The 17020-nt window shown below is 41.8% G+C and overlaps 1 protein-coding gene across 1 annotated transcript in view; it reads right to left on the reverse strand.

The window, feature by feature from the left end:
- Nucleotides 1–207: 207 nt before the first annotated feature.
- The window catches only part of LOC124015803 (zinc finger protein 501-like), a 38725-nt gene continuing 21912 nt past the window's right edge, over nucleotides 208–17020 (reverse strand). Inside the window, exon 2 of the mRNA XM_046331284.1 lies at nucleotides 208–2969. Within this exon, the coding sequence (XP_046187240.1) occupies nucleotides 2095–2969 (875 nt within the window). The 3' untranslated portion in view covers nucleotides 208–2094. The remainder of the gene's footprint in view (nucleotides 2970–17020) is intronic.

Genomic DNA, 17020 nt, shown 5'->3' on the forward strand with positions numbered 1-17020 from the left:
TGAAAAGCCAACTGACATTTACTCCTGAGGTGCTGACCTGTTGCACCCTCGACAACTACTGTAATTATTATATTATTATTTGACCATGCTGAACATTTCAACATCTTGGCCATGTTCTGTTATAATCTCCACCCGGCCCAGCCAGAAGAGGACCGGCCACCCTTCATAGCCTGGTTCCTCTCTAGGTTTCTTCCAAGCTTTTGGCCTTTCTAGGGAGTTTTTCCTAGCTACCGTGCTTCTACACCTGTATTGCTTGCCTTTTCGGGTTTTAGGCTGGGTTTCTGTACAACACTTTGCTATGTAAGAAGGGCTACATAAATACAATTTGATTTAGTTAGAACAGGCCTACATCAACACACTTTTCTATGTTATAGGAGTTAGGTTCTTTACCAATCTCAAGCCCAATGCCTCGGCTTAAATAATTATATTTTACTACACAAGCATTAGTAAGGTTTAACAGAAAATTCCCTCACAGTGCTAATGAGCTATACGGGCTAAAGTCCAACCTCAAAACATGAATGGAAAAACCAAAGCCTTCCACCTTAAGACAACAAATATATCCTATATTTTTGTTGGACAAGTTCTCATCACCAACAGAAAACAACTTCCATTTCATATTAATATCAACTAAAATGCTTCACCAATATAAACATGGTGTCTACTGGCTGTCAACAACTAAAAAACAAGAAAAAACATTTCTAAATAATAATATACAATCATATTAGTTCTCTCCTTTTTCTTTCTAGAATCCTAAAACTAATTTTGAAATTATAATCAACCACAATGCTTCACCTTCCACAATATGAACATGATGTCGACTGGCTGTCAACAATTAAAACAAATGTAAAAAAAAATTCCCCCACTAGCTTCTAGAACTCACTAGCTTCTAGAACCAAACAACACTCATCTTCAATCCCGAAAAATGTGCAGTCAAAATAAACTGTGATCCATGGTAACGCACTGGCTAAATGCAAAACACAAAAATTTTGAGTGTCCACCCGTGAGACAATCAGCAAGTTTTCCTTAAAACGAACATGTCTGATTTCAAGAGGAAACTCCGGCAAAATCCGTAGTAATTTTCCACCTCACTGCGGAGCCTCTCTCTCTCCTTTTCAGGGTTCACTTGATAGGCATGTTGCTGGATCGGGGCCCAGTCCCCAATGTCATGCTCTAGTACATTTGAGTTGGCACATCTGAGAATGAACGCTGATATTCTAAAAGCAGGGCAACAATGTCAATATAATTGTACCCAAAAATGGTCAGCTGGTTGCATAAATAATTATGATAGTTAAGATTACTAAATGTTACATGAACTGTAAATATGAAATATCAAAACCAAATGTACATGAATATGTATTGGCAATAATTCACTTAATACAAAAATCTGCAACAATCATATTACTTGAATTTTTTAAACATGCTCCTTATAAACAGCACAAACACCAGAAACGCTGTTGTTTTGACAAGTAGCAATAAATCACTGAAATCGATTAGGGGGTAAAGTAGGTTGTACGTGATGTTGAAAAAAACACATGGAAATGGGAGATATCTTTTACCTCACTGGTTAGAGGACAACCTGCAGAAGACAGTCAGCTACATTTTGGAGTGATGCATTTAAAATGTAGGGGCCGCTTAACAAAGGAACGCAACACTTATTTTTCATCACTCAACGATATGTTGAAATCAATTGCGTGAGAGTGGGGAGATAAGGTTGCACGTCCTGTTAAAACTAACAGCTCAAAAACCACATGGAATCTAGGAGTAATGTGTACATCCCTGGTTAGAGGACAATTTGTATAAAGCAGATCGCTACATTTTGAAGTGTTGCATTTAGATTCTAGTGGGTAAGCAACATGGTAAGTGTTACACAGCTCTTTTTGTGTCAGTCACTTTTTGTTAAATCACATAAATAGTGCTCTTTCAAATCAGAGCCTGGATTTCCCCCCTGAGCCTAATATCCATATCAGGCTGAAATCAATAGAACACGGGGCAAACGATTAGGCATCAAGATTGTGACAATTAAATCACTCCTTCTACAATGTTAAAGCATTCTACATTGTGACATTATTTCATTAATATCATGAAACAACCCCTTCATGTATGTATTTTCTGATGTTTGATCAGAGATCTTTTATCAGAGTATCTCCTGTCACATTGAGCACAGCTATGAGGTTTCTCTCCTGTGTGTGTTCTCTGGTGTACAATAAGACGGCTAGATGTAACAAAACTCTTCTCACATTGATCACAGCTATAAGGTTTCTCTCCTGTGTGTGTTCTCTGGTGTACAATAAGACTGCTAGATGAAGTAAAACTCTTCCCACATTGATCACAGCAATAAGGTTTATCTCCTGTGTGTGTTCTCTGGTGGGATAACAGGGTGCTTGATTGAGTAAAACTCTTCCCACATTGAGTACAGCTATAAGATTTCTCCCCTGTGTGTTTTCTCTGGTGTGATAACAGGTTGCTTGACTGAGTAAAACTCTTCCCACATTGAGAACAGCTGTACGGTTTCTCTCCTGTATGTGTTCTCTGGTGTATAATCAGATAGCTAGATGTAAAACTCTTCCCACATTGATCACAGTTGTAAGGTTTCTCTCCAGTGTGAATTCTCATGTGTACTTTCAGTGATTTTAATCTTAAGTAACTCTTCCCACAATCAAAACAGTGGTGAGATTTCTCTCCAGCGTGAATTCTCAGGTGTACTTTTAGTGAATTTGATCTTGAGAAACTTTTCCCGCAGTCAGAGCAGCAGTATGGTTTCTCTCCTGTGTGTACTCGTTGGTGTATTTTAAGATCTGATGAAGATTTGCAACGTTTCCCACAGTCAGAGCAGCAAATAGATTTCTTCCTAGCAGGTCTCTGCTGGTGTTTCTTGAGATGTTCTGATGTGGAGAGACTCTGCTCTGCCTCGTCAGCATCATGTTGTTGTTGAGGCTCCCCAGAGGATCCATGATAGTCCCATCTCTCTCCTGTGTGAACAACAAGTCAGACAGGTGGTTTAAGGCCCACAACAGCAGAAATCCACCATAAAAGGTGATGCCAACAGCGTAGCCATGATGTTGTACAAACAATTGACGTCTGTAATGAATGTTAAAATTATTTGACAATCAAGTCAGAAACTACAGTAAAATGTTCTCTTGTTTTCACATCAGTAGTAACATCAATTATTGTAGGCTAGAAATAAGTTATTCAAGTTTGTGAAACCCTAAGCAGTGTGCCAGAAGACGTTTGTTCTCCAATATAGGCCCCTTTCTGTGTTTGCTAAAATTGGCACACGAGGGCGATGCACAAACAATTTGGTTGCAGAAACTCCTCCCTGCTAATGAGGAAACCGCTGGTTATGGATGTAGTATATCTGCCTTGTTATACCAATACCATAGACATACAGTAAGACCCATAACTTCACCTAACAACAATAGACCTTGGACTATATATCATTTAATATTTCAGGTGAAACATGGAAACTAAAATGTCTTTGTCATGACATTTCATAACCCGATCACCAGATAATTTTGTCAATAATCCCACTAGGCTACTCTGTAATGTGTTGTCATTCTAAATGTCCTGAATAAAGGAAAATAGCTCTGAGTGTTGTACAATAGCATATCCATCAAGGAACAGTTCTCTACACTAGAGGTCGACCGAATATGATTTTTCAACGCCGATACCGATTATTGGAGGACCCCCAAAAAAGCCGATACCTATTAATTGTACTATATATATATATATATATAATAATGACAATTACAACAATACTGAATGAACACTTATTTTAACTTAAAATAATACATCAATAAAATGAATTTAGTCACAAATAAACAATGAAACATGTTCAATTTAGTTTAAATAATGCAAAAACATAGTGTTGGAGAAGAAAGTAATAGTGCAATATGCGCCATGTAAAAAAGCTAACGTTTCAGTTCCTTGCTCAGAACATATGAAAGCTGGTGGTTCCTTTTAACATGAGTCTTCAATATTCCCAGGTAAGAAGTTTTAGGTTGTAGTTATTATAGGACTATTTCCCTCTATACCATTTGGATTTCATATAGCTTTGACTATTGGATGTTCTAATAGGTACTTTGGTATTGCCAGCCTAATCTTGGGAGTTGATAGGCTTGAAGCCATAAACAACACAATGCTTGAAGAGCTGCCTGCAAACGCAGTAAAGTGCTGTTTGAATGAATGCTTATGAGCCGAATGCTGCCTACCACCGCTCAGTCAGGCTGCTCTATCATTGACTTAATTATAATATAACACACATAAACAAGAGCCTTAGGTCATTAATATGGTCAAATACGGAAACTATAATTTTGAAAACAAGACGTTTATTCTTTCAGTGAAATACGAACCGTTCCGTATTTTATCTAAAGGGTGGCATCCATAAGTCTAAATATTGCACAACCGTCAATATTATGTCATACTTACGTACAATTCTGGCAAATTAGTTCACAACGAGCCAGGCAGCCCAAACTGTTGCATATACCCTGACTCTGCATGCAATGAATGCAAGAGAAGTGACACAATTTCCCTAGTTTAATATTGCTTGGTAACATGAATTTATTTTAACTAAATATTCAGGTTTAAATTTTTTTTCTTCTGTGCATTGATTTTAAGAAAGGCATTGATGTTTATGGTTAGGTACATTCGTGCAACAATTTTTTTTTTCTTCGCAAATGCGCTTTTGTTCAATCATCCCCCGTTTGGCGTTGTTGGCTGTCTTTGTTAGGAAGAAATAGTCTTCACACAGTTCGCAACGAGCCAGCTGGCACAAACTGCTGCATATACCCTGACTCTGTTAAACAGAACGCAAGAGAAGTGACACAATTACCCTAGTTAAAATAAATTCATGTTAGCATGCAATATTAACTAAATATGCAGGATTCAAAATATATACTTGTGTATTGATTTTAAGAAAGGCATTGATGTTTATGGTTAGGTAGGTACACATTGGTCAACAACTGTGCTTTATTTGCAAATGTGCTTGTTAAATCACCCATTTGGCGAAGTAGGCTGTGATTCAATGATAAATTAACAGGCAACGCATTGACTATATGCAGAGCAGGACAAGCTAGATAAACTAGTAATATCATCAACCATGTGTAGTTAACTAGTGATTATGTTCAGATTGATTGTTTTTTATAAGATACGCTTAATGCTAGCACCTTACCATGGCTCCTTGCTGCACTAACATAACAGGTTTTCAGCCTGCCACCAGTCTCCTCATGGAGAGCAAAGTATCTCTGTGTTGAAACAGACTAACGAGACCCGACTGTATATCAAGCATACAATAACACATTATAAACATCAATTTGTTAGGGATGTTGGATCCAACATGGAGCACGGCATAACTGTCTTTACCAGAGTAATGAATGAAGAAGCACTTTGGTTGTTGTTGCATGTCGTGATGTTTGTCATGTGACTGTCATTCAGAAAATGATTTCCTGGATCAGCTGATGATAGTTGAACATGTGACTGTAACTAAACAGCTACAGTAGTAAGAATTTTGTGTAAATATTGAAGAACCGCTTTAAAGACAGTATCCATTTGGGTGTTGTGAATCAACTTAAGGTGACTCTCGGACTTAGAAAACTCTGAAATGATTTAGTATTTGTGTGCTCATGAAAACTGTTTTCCCAGCGTAACACAAGGAGACACTAAATGTTAAGTAGGTAGAGAGCATTTCAGAGATCTGAATACAAAAAAAAAAACTGTCTGACAGCAAGATCCAGTATTTAAGTTTAACATATGACAAGCTTAACGTTATGACTATAACTACTGTACCCCGAAGGAGGGGAACTCGGTACAACATACTATTAAATCCACGCCTCGCTGGAAGCCGGCCTTCCACAGGTGATGAGCGTGAGGCTCAGACTTTACTGAGGAGCATAACGTCAGATTTTAGGAAGGCCAGCAGCAGGTCGGTTGGTTATTTCCTTCTGGTTATATTGATCTCTGGCTTCCTCAAGTCATTTGTGTTAATGATTTAATCAAACGCTTGAAGTATCAGTTCAGTTCAAGATCCGCACAGACAGTTGATTTGATTCAACACATACAGTTGATTTGATTCAACACATACAGTTGATTTGATTAAACACATACAGTTGTTTTGATTAAACACATGGGGTGCGTCTATATGAAAAATCACACGTAATAACATTTCAACCAATTCATTGGTACAAAGAAAATAGTATTTTCGTTATCTGGGACAGTCCTAGAACATACAACATACATGCATTCAGAACCCTTCCCATTTTACACATTGTGTTATGTTACAGCCTTACCCTAAAATGGATTACATTTTTTTAAATGATCAATCTTCAGACAATACCTCATAATGACATCACAATGCCCCAAAAAGTGAGAAAAAAAAGTTTAAATGCTTGTATACCAGTGGTTCTATCACTGTTGGTCATGCCAGTAGGCTACAGTAGGTTGTATCCAAGTGGTTTTATCTCTCTAGGTCATGCCAGTAGGTTACAGTAGATTGAATCTCTCTAGGTCATGCCAGTAGGTTACAGTAGGTTGTATCTCTCTAGGTCATGCCAGTTGGTTACAGTAGGTTGTATCTCTCTAGGTCATGCCAGAAGTCCACAGTAGGTTGTAACTCTCTACGTCATGCCAGTAGGTTACAGTAGGTTGTATAACTCTAGGTCATGCCAGTAGGTTACATCTCTGTCGGTCATGCCAGTACGTTACAGTAGGTTGTATGCAAGTGGTTATATCTCTCTAGGTCATGCCAGTAGGTTACAGTAGGTTGTATCTCTCTAGGTCATGGCAGTATGTTTGAGTAGGTTGTATCGCTCTAGGTCATGCCAGTAGGTTACAGTAGGTTGTATCTCTCTAGGTCATGCCAGTAGGTTACAGTAGGTTGTATCCAAGTGGTTATATCTCTCTAGGTCATGCCAGTAATCCACAGTAGGTTGTAACTCTCTAGTTCATGCCAGTAGGTTACAGTAGGCTGTATCTCTGTCGGTCATGCCAGTAGGTTACAGTAGATTGTATATCTCTAGGTCATGCCAGTAGGTTACAGTAGGTTGTATCCAAGTGGTTTTATCTATCTAGGACATGCCAGTAGGCTACAGTAGGTGTATCTCTCTAGGTCATGCCAGTAGATTACAGTAGGTTGTAAGTTCTAGGTTATGCCAGTTGGTTACAGTAGGTTGTATCCAAGTGGTTGTATCTCTCTAGGTCATGCCAGTAATCCACAGTAGATTGTAACTCTCTAGGTCATGCCAGTAGGTTACAGTAGGTTGTATAACTCTAGGTCATGCCAGTAGGTTACAGTAGATTGTATCTCTCTAGGTCATGCCAGTAGGTTACAGTAGGTTGTATTCAAGTGGTTATATCTCTCTAGGTCATGCCAGTAGGCTACAGTAGGTTGTAACTCTCTAGGACATGCCAGTAGGCTACAGTAGGTGTATCTCTCTAGGTCATTCCAGTAGGTTACAGTAGGTTGTATCTCTCTAGGTCATGGCAGTAGGTTTGAGTAGGTTGTATCGCTCTAGGTAATGCCAGTAGGTTACAGTCGGTTGTATCTCTCTAGGTCATGCCAGTAGACGACAGTAGGTTGTATCCAAGTGGTTATATCTCTCTAGGTCATGCCAGTAGGCTACAGTAGGTTGTAACTCTCTAGGACATGCCAGTAGGCTACAGTAGGTGTATCTCTCTAGGTCATGCCAGTAGGTTACATCTCTCTAGGTCATGGCAGTAGGTTACAGTAGGTTGTATCGCTCTAGGTCATGCCAGTAGGTTACAGTAGGTTGTATCTCTTTAGGTAATGCCAGTAGACGACAGTAGGTTGTATCCAAGTGGTTATATATCTCTAGGTCATGCCAGTAGGCTACAGTAGGTGTATCTCTAGGTCATGCCAGTAGATTACAGTAGGTTGTAAGTTCTAGGTTATGCCAGTTGGTTACAGTAGGTTGTATCCAAGTGGTTGTATCTCTCTAGGTCATGCCAGTAATCCACAGTAGATTGTAACTCTCTAGGTCATGCCAGTAGGTTACAGTAGGTTGTATAACTCTAGGTCATGCCAGTAGGTTACAGTAGATTGTATCTCTCTAGGTCATGCCAGTAGGTTACAGTAGGTTGTATCCAAGTGGCTGTATCTCTCTAGGTCATGCCAGTAGTCCACAGTAGGTTGTATTCAAGTGGTTATATCTCTCTAGGTCATGCCAGTAGGTTACAGTAGGTTGTATCTCTCTAGGTCATGCCAGTATGTTTGAGTAGGTGTATCTCTCTAGGTCATTCCAGTAGGTTACAGTAGGTTGTATCTCTCTAGGTCATGGCAGTAGGTTTGAGTAGGTTGTATCGCTCTAGGTAATGCCAGTAGGTTACAGTAGGTTGTATCTCTCTAGGTCATGCCAGTAGACGACAGTAGGTTGTATCCAGTAGGGTTATATCTCTCTAGGTCATGCCAGTAGGTTACAGTAGGTTGTATACTCTCTAGGTCATGCCAGTAGGTTACAGTAGGTGTATCTGGTTTTATCTATCTAGGTCATGCCAGTAGGTTACATCTCTCTAGGTCATGCCAGTAGGTTACAGTAGGTTGTATCGCTCTAGGTCATGCCAGTAGGTTACAGTAGGTTGTATCTCTTTAGTTGTAATGCCAGTAGGTCATGCCAGTAATCCACAGTAGGTTGTAACTCTCTAGGTCATGCCAGTAGGCTACAGTAGGTGTATCTCTCTAGGTCATGCCAGTAGGTTACAGTAGGTTGTATCTCCCTCGGTCATGCCAGTAGGTTACAGTAGGTTGTATCCAAGTGGTTATATCTCTCTAGGTCATGCCAGTAGGCTACAGTAGGTTGTATTCAATCTCTAGGACATGCCAGTAGGCTACAGTAGGTGTATCTTTCTAGGTCATGCCAGTAGGTTACAGTAGGTTGAATCTCTCTAGGTCATGCCAGTAGGTTACAGTAGGTTGTATCTCTCTAGGTCATGCCAGTTGGTTTGAGTAGGTTGTATAACTCTAGGTCATGCCAGTAGGTTACAGTCTCTGTCGGTCATGCCAGTAGACGACAGTAGGTTGTATCCAAGTGGTTATATCTCTCTAGGTCATGCCAGTAGGTTACAGTAGGTTGTATCTCTCTAGGTCATGCCAGTAGGCTTTGAGTAGGTGTGTATCTCTCTAGGTCATGCCAGTAGGTTACAGTAGGTTGTATTGTATCTCTAGGTCATGCCAGTAGGTTACAGTAGGTTGTATCTGGTTATATCTCTAGGTCATGCCAGTAATCCACAGTAGGTTGTAACTCTCTAGGTCATGCCAGTAGGTTACAGTAGGTGTATCTCTGTAGGTCATGCCAGTAGGTTACAGTAGGTTGTATATCTCTAGGTCATGCCAGTAGGTTACAGTAGGTTGTATCCAAGTGGTTTTATCTATCTAGGTCATGCCAGTAGGCTACAGTAGGTTGTATCTCTCTAGGTCATGCCAGTAGGCTTACAGTAGGTGTATCTTTCTAGGTCATGCCAGTAGGTTACAGTAGGTTGAATCTCTCTAGGTCATGCCAGTAGGTTACAGTAGGTTGTATCTCTCTAGGTCATGCCAGTAATCCACAGTAGGTTGTATCTCTCTAGGTCATGCCAGTAGTTACAGTAGGTTGTATAACTCTAGGTCATGCCAGTAGGTTACAGTAGGTTGTATCTCTCTAGGTCATGCCAGTAGGTTACAGTAGGTTGTATCCAAGTGGTTGTATCTCTCTAGGTCATGCCAGTAGGTCCACAGTAGGTTGTATTCAAGTGGTTTTATCTCTCTAGGTCATGCCAGTAGGCTACAGTAGGTTGTAACTCTCTAGGTCATGCCAGTAGGCTACAGTAGGTTGTATCTCTCTAGGTCATGCCAGTAGGTTACAGGTTGTAGGTTGTATCTCTCTAGGTCATGCCAGTAGGTTTGAGTAGGTTGTATCTCTCTAGGTAATGCCAGTAGGTTACAGTAGGTTGTATCTCTCTAGGTCATGCCAGTAGGTTACAGTAGGTTGTATCCAAGTGGTCATATCCAGTAGGTCACAGTAGGTTGTATCAGTGGTTGTAACTCTCTAGGACATGCCAGTAGGCTACAGTAGGTGTATCTCAGGTCATGCCAGTAGGTTATATCTCTCTAGGTCATGCCAGTAGGTTACAGTAGGTTGTATCTCTCTAGGTCATGCCAGTAGGTTACAGTAGGTTGTATCTCTTTAGGTAATGCAGTAGACCAGTAGGTTGTATCAACGTGGTTATATATCTCTAGGTCATGCCAGTAGGCTACAGTAGGTGTATCTCTCTAGGTCATGCCAGTAGGTTACAGTCGGTTGTATCTCTCTAGGTCATGCCAGTAGACGATAGTAGGTTGTATCCAAGTGGTTATATCTCTCTAGGTCATGCCAGTAGGCTACAGAGTAGGTTGTAACTCTCTAGGACATGCCAGTAGGCTACAGTAGGTGTATCTTTCTAGGTCATGCCAGTAGGTTACAGTAGGTTGAATCTCTCTAGGTCATGCCAGTAGGTTACAGTAGGTTGTATCTCTCTAGGTCATGCCAGAAGTCCACAGTAGGTTGTAACTCTCTACGTCATGCCAGTAGGTTACAGTAGGTTGTATAACTCTAGGTCATGCCAGTAGGTTACATCTCTGTCGGTCATGCCAGTACGTTACAGTAGGTTGTATGCAAGTGGTTGTATCTCTCTAGGTCATGCCAGTAATCCACAGTAGGTTGTAACTCTAGTTCATGCCAGTAGGTTACAGTAGGTTGTATCCAAGTGGTTATATATCTCTAGGTCATGCCAGTAGGCTACAGTAGGTTGTATCTCTCTAGGTCATGCCAGTAGGTTACAGTAGGTTGTATCTCTCTAGGTCATGCCAGTAGGTTACAGTAGGTTGTATCCAAGTGGTTATATATCTCTAGGTCATGCCAGTAATCCACAGTAGGTTGTAACTCTCTAGTTCATGCCAGTAGGTTACAGTAGGTTGTATCTCTCTAGGTCATGCCAGTAGGTTACAGTAGGTTGTATCCAAGTGGTTATATATCTCTAGGTCATGCCAGTAATCCACAGTAGGTTGTAACTCTCTAGTTCATGCCAGTAGGTTACAGTAGGTTGTATCTCTGTCGGTCATGCCAGTAGGTTACAGTAGATTGTATATCTCTAGGTCATGCCAGTAGGTTACAGTAGGTTGTATCCAAGTGGTTTTATCTCTCTAGGTCATGCCAGTAGGCTACAGTAGGTTGTATCTCTCTAGGTCATGCCAGTAGGTTACAGTAGGTTGTATCTATCTAGGACATGCCAGTAGGCTACAGTAGGTGTATCTCTCTAGGTCATGACAGTAGGTTACATCTCTCTAGGTCATGGCAGTAGGTTACAGTAGGTTGTATCGCTCTAGGTCATGCCAGTAGGTTACAGTAGGTTGTATCTCTTTAGGTAATGCCAGTAGACGACAGTAGGTTGTATCCAAGTGGTTATATATCTCTAGGTCATGCCAGTAGGCTACAGTAGGTGTATCTCTCTAGGTCATGCCAGTAGGTTACAGTAGGTTGTATCTCCCTCGGTCATGCCAGTAGGTTACAGTAGGTTGTATCCAAGTGGTTATATCTCTCTAGGTCATGCCAGTAGGCTACAGAGTAGGTTGTAAATCTCTAGGACTTGCCAGTAGGCTACAGTAGGTGTATCTTTCTAGGTCATGCCAGTAGGTTACAGTAGGTTGAATCTCTCTAGGTCATGCCAGTAGGTTACAGTAGGTTGTATCTCTCTAGGTCATGCCAGTTGGTTACAGTAGGTTTTATCTCTCTAGGTCATGCCAGAAGTCCACAGTAGGTTGTAACTCTCTACGTCATGCCAGTAGGTTACAGTAGGTTGTATAACTCTAGGTCATGCCAGTAGGTTACATCTCTGTCGGTCATGCCAGTACGTTACAGTAGGTTGTATGCAAGTGGTTGTATCTCTCTAGGTCATGCCAGTAGGTTACAGTAGGTTGTATCTCTCTAGGTCATGGCAGTATGTTTGAGTAGGTTGTATCGCTCTAGGTCATGCCAGTAGGTTACAGTAGGTTGTATCTCTCTAGGTCATGCCAGTAGGTTACAGTAGGTTGTATCCAAGTGGTTATATATCTCTAGGTCATGCCAGTAATCCACAGTAGGTTGTAACTCTCTAGTTCATGCCAGTAGGTTACAGTAGGTTGTATCTCTGTCGGTCATGCCAGTAGGTTACAGTAGATTGTATATCTCTAGGTCATGCCAGTAGGTTACAGTAGGTTGTATCCAAGTGGTTTTATCTCTCTAGGTCATGCCAGTAGGCTACAGTAGGTTGTATCTCTCTAGGTCATGCCAGTAGGTTACAGTAGGTTGTATCTATCTAGGACATGCCAGTAGGCTACAGTAGGTGTATCTCTCTAGGTCATGCCAGTAGATTACAGTAGGTTGTAAGTTCTAGGTTATGCCAGTTGGTTACAGTAGGTTGTATCCAAGTGGTTGTATCTCTCTAGGTCATGCCAGTAGGTTACAGTAGGTTGTATCTCTCTAGGTCATGCCAGTAGGTTGTATCTCTCTAGGTCATGCCAGTAGGTTGTATATTCTAGGTCATGCCAGTAGGTTACAGTAGGTTGTATCTCTCTTGGTCATGCCAGTAGAATACAGTAGGTTGTATCTCTCTCGGTCATGCCAGTAGGGTACAGTAGGTTGTATCCAAGTGGTTTTATCACTCTAAGTCATGGCAGTAGGTTACAGTAGGTTGCCAGGCTAGGGTAGGTTGTATCTCTCTAGGTCATGCCAGTAGGTTACAGTAGGTTGTATCTCCCTCGGTCATGCCAGTAGGTTACAGTAGGTTGTATCCAAGTGGTTATATCTCTCTTGATCATGCCAGTAGGCTACAGAGTAGGTTGTAAATCTCTAGGACTTGCCAGTAGGCTACAGTAGGTTATAACTCTCTAGGACATGCCAGTAGGCTACAGTAGGTGTATCTCTCTAGGTCATGCCAGTAGGTTACAGTAGGTTGTATCTCCCTCGGTCATGCCAGTAGGTTACAGTAGGTTGTATCCAAGTGGTTATATCTCTCTAGGTCATGCCAGTAGGTTACAGTAGGTTGTATCTCTTTAGGTAATGCCAGTAGACGACAGTAGGTTGTATCTTTATATATCTCTAGGTCATGCCAGTAGGTTACAGTAGGTTGTATCTCTCTAGGTCATGCCAGTAGGTTACAGTAGGTTGTATCTCTCTAGGTCATGCCAGTTGTAGGTTGTATCCAAGTGGTTATATCTCTCTAGGTCATGCCAGTAGGCTACAGAGTAGGTTGTAACTCTCTAGGTCATGCCAGTAGGCTACAGTAGGTTGTATCTTTCTAGGTCATGCCAGTAGGTTACAGTAGGTTGTATCTCTCTAGGTCATGCCAGTAGGTTACAGTCTCTCTAGGTCATGCCAGTAGGTTACAGTAGGTTGTATCTCTCTAGGTCATGCCAGTAGGTTACAGTAGGTTGTATCTCTTTAGGTCATGCCAGTAGACTACATCTAGGTTGTATGCCAGTGGTTATATATCTCTAGGTTGCCAGTAGGCTACAGTAGGTTGTATCTCTCTAGGTCATGCCAGTAGGTTACAGTAGGTTGTATCTCTCTAGGTCATGCCAGTAGGTTACAGTAGGTTGTATCCAAGTGGTTATATCTCTCTAGGTCATGCCAGTAGGCTACAGTAGGTTGTAAATCTCTAGGTCATGCCAGTAGGTTACAGTAGGTTGTATCTTTCTAGGTCATGCCAGTAGGTTACAGTAGGTTGTATCTGGTTATATATCTCTAGGTCATGCCAGTAGGTTACAGTAGGTTGTATCTCTCTAGGTCATGCCAGTAGGTTACAGTAGGTTGTATCTCTCTAGGTCATGCCAGTAGGTTTGAGTAGGTTGTATCCAAGTGGTTATAGGTCATGCCAGTAGGTTACAGTAGGTTGTATCTCTCTAGGTCATGCCAGTAGGTTACAGTAGGTTGTATCTCTCTAGGTCATGCCAGTAGGTTACAGTAGGTTGTATCCAAGTGGTTATATCTCTCTAGGTCATGCCAGTGGCTACAGTAGGTTGTAACTCTCTAGGACATGCCAGTGGCTACAGTAGGTTGTATCTCTCTAGGTCATGGCAGTAGGTTACAGTAGGTTGTATCTCTCTAGGTCATGCCAGTAGGTTACAGTAGGTTGTATCTCTCTAGGTCATGGCAGTAGGTTACAGTAGGTTGTATCTCTCTAGGTCATGCCAGTAGGTTACAGTAGGTTGTATCGCTCTAGGTCATGCCAGTAGGTTACAGTAGGTTGTATCCAAGTGGTTATATCTCTCAGGTCATGCCAGTGGCTAAAGTAGGTTGTATCCAAGTGGTTGTATCTCTCTAGGTCATGCCAGTAGGCTACAGTAGGTTGTATCTCTCTCTAGGTCATGACAGTAGGTTACAGTAGGTGTATCTCTCTAGGTCATGCCAGTAGGTTACAGTAGGTTGTATCTCTCTAGGTCATGCCAGTAGGTTACAGTAGGTTGTATCTCTCTAGGTCATGCCAGTGGTTATATCTCTCTAGGTCATGCTCTAGGTCATGGCTAGGTTACAGTAGGTTGTAACTCTCTAGGTCATGCCAGTAGGCTACAGTAGGTTGTATCTGGTTTTATCTCTCTAGGTCATGCCAGTAGGCTACAGTAGGTGTATCTCTCTAGGTCATGCCAGTAGGTTACAGTAGGTTGTAACTTCTAGGTTATGCCAGTTGTATCCAGTGGTTGTATCTCTCTCGGTCATGCCAGTAGTCCACAGTAGGTTATAACTCTCTAGGTCATGCCAGTAGGTTACAGTAGGTTGTATAACTCTAGGTCATGCCAGTAGGTTACATCTCTGTCAGTCATGCCAGTACGTTACAGTAGATTGTATCTCTCTAGGTCATTCCAGTAGGTTACAATAGGTTGTATCTCTCTAGGTCATGGCAGTAGGTTTGAGTAGGTTGTATCGCTCTAGGTCATGGCAGTAGGTTTGAGTAGGTTGTATCGCTCTAGGTCATGCCAGTAGGTTACAGTAGGTTGAATCTCTCTAGGTCATGCCAGTAGGTTACAGTAGGTTGTATCTATCTAGGTCATGCCAGTAGGTTACAGTAGGTTGTATCTCTGTCGGTCATGCCAGTAGGTTACAGTAGATTGTATATCTCTAGGTCATGCCAGTAGGTTACAGTAGGTTGTATCTCTCTAGGTCATGCCAGTAGGTCACAGTAGGGTGTACCTCTCTAGGTCATGCCAGTAGGTTACAGTAGGTTGTATCTCTAGGTCATGCCAGTAGGTTACAGTAGGTTGTATCTCTAGGTCATGCCAGTAGACTACAGTAGGTTGTATCTCAAGTGGTTTTATCTCTCTAGGTCATGCCAGTAGGCTACAGTAGGTTGTATCTCTAGGTCATGCCAGTAGGTTGAAACTAGGTCATGCCAGTAGGTTACAGTAGGTTGTATCTCTCTAGGTCATGCCAGTAGGTTACAGTAGGTTGTATCTATCTAGGACATGCCAGTAGGCTACAGTAGGTGTATCTCTCTAGGTCATGCCAGTAGGTTACAGTAGGTTGTAATCTCTAGGTTATGCCAGTAGGTTACAGTAGGTTTTATCCAAGTGGTTGTATCTCTCTAGGTCATGCCAGTAGGTCCACAGTAGGTTGTAACTCTCTAGGTCATGCCAGTAGGTTACAGTAGGTTGTATATCTCTAGGTCATGCCAGTAGGTTACAGTAGGTTGTATCTCTCTAGGTCATGCCAGTAGGTAGGTTGTATATCTCTAGGTCATGCCAGTAGGTTACAGTAGGTTGTATCTCTAGGTCATGCCAGTAGGTTACAGTAGGTTGTATCTCTCTAGGTCATGCCAGTAGGTTACAGTAGGTTGTATCTCTCTCGGTCATGCCAGTAGGTTACAGTAGGTTGTATCCAAGTGGTTATATCTCTCTAGGTCATGCCAGTAGGTTACAGTAGGTTGTAACTCTCTAGTTCATGCCAGTAGGTTACAGTAGGTTTATCTCTAGGTCATGCCAGTAGGTTACAGTAGGTTGTAACTCTCTAGGTCATGCCAGTAGGTTACAGTAGGTTGTATCCAAGTGGTTTTATCTCTCTAGGTCATGCCAGTAGGCTACAGTAGGTTGTAACTCTCTAGGTCATGCCAGTAGGTTACAGTAGGTTGTATCTCTCTAGGTCATGCCAGTAGGTTACAGTAGGTTGTATCTATCTAGGACATGCCAGTAGGCTACAGTAGGTGTATCTCTCTAGGTCATGCCAGTAGGTTACAGTAGGTTGTAAATTATAGGTTATCTCCTTGGTCATGCCAGTAGGTTGTACCAGAGTGGTTGTATCTCTCTAGGTCATGCCAGTAGGCCACAGTAGGTTGTAACTCTCTAGGTCATGCCAGTAGGTTACATCTCTCTCAGTCATGCCAGTAGGTTACAGTAGGTTGTATCTCTCTAGGTCATGCCAGTAGGTTACAGTAGGTTGTATCTCTCTAGGTCATGCCAGTAGTTACAGTAGGTTGTATCCAAGTGGTTATATCTCTCTAGGTCATGCCAGTAGTCCACAGTAGGTTGTATCTCTCTAGGTCATGCCAGTAGGTTACAGTAGGTTGTATCTCTCTAGGTCATGCCAGTAGGCTACAGTAGGTTGTATCTCTCTAGGTCATGCCAGTAGGTTACAGTAGGTTGTATCTCTCTAGGTCATGCCAGTAGGTTACAGTAGGTTGTATCTCTCTAGGTCATGCCAGTAGGTTACAGTAGGTTGTATCTCTCTAGGTCATGCCAGTACACTACAGTAGGTTGTATCTCTCTAGGTCATGCCAGTAGGTTACAGTAGGTTGTATCTCTAGATCATACCAGTAGGTTACAGTAGGTTGTATCTCTCTAGGTCATGCCAGTAGGTTACAGTAGGTTGTATCTCTCTAGGTCATGCCAGTAGGTTACAGTAGGTTGTATCCAAGTGATTGTATTTCTCTAGGTCATGCCAGTAGTCCACAGTAGGTTGTAACTCTCTAGGTCATGCCAGTAGGTTACAGTAGGTTTTATCTCTCTAGGTCATGCCAGTAGGTTACAGTAGGT

The sequence above is a fragment of the Oncorhynchus gorbuscha genome, linkage group LG26 (genome assembly GCF_021184085.1).
Source record: "Oncorhynchus gorbuscha isolate QuinsamMale2020 ecotype Even-year linkage group LG26, OgorEven_v1.0, whole genome shotgun sequence".
Taxonomy (NCBI): Eukaryota; Metazoa; Chordata; class Actinopteri; order Salmoniformes; family Salmonidae; genus Oncorhynchus; species Oncorhynchus gorbuscha.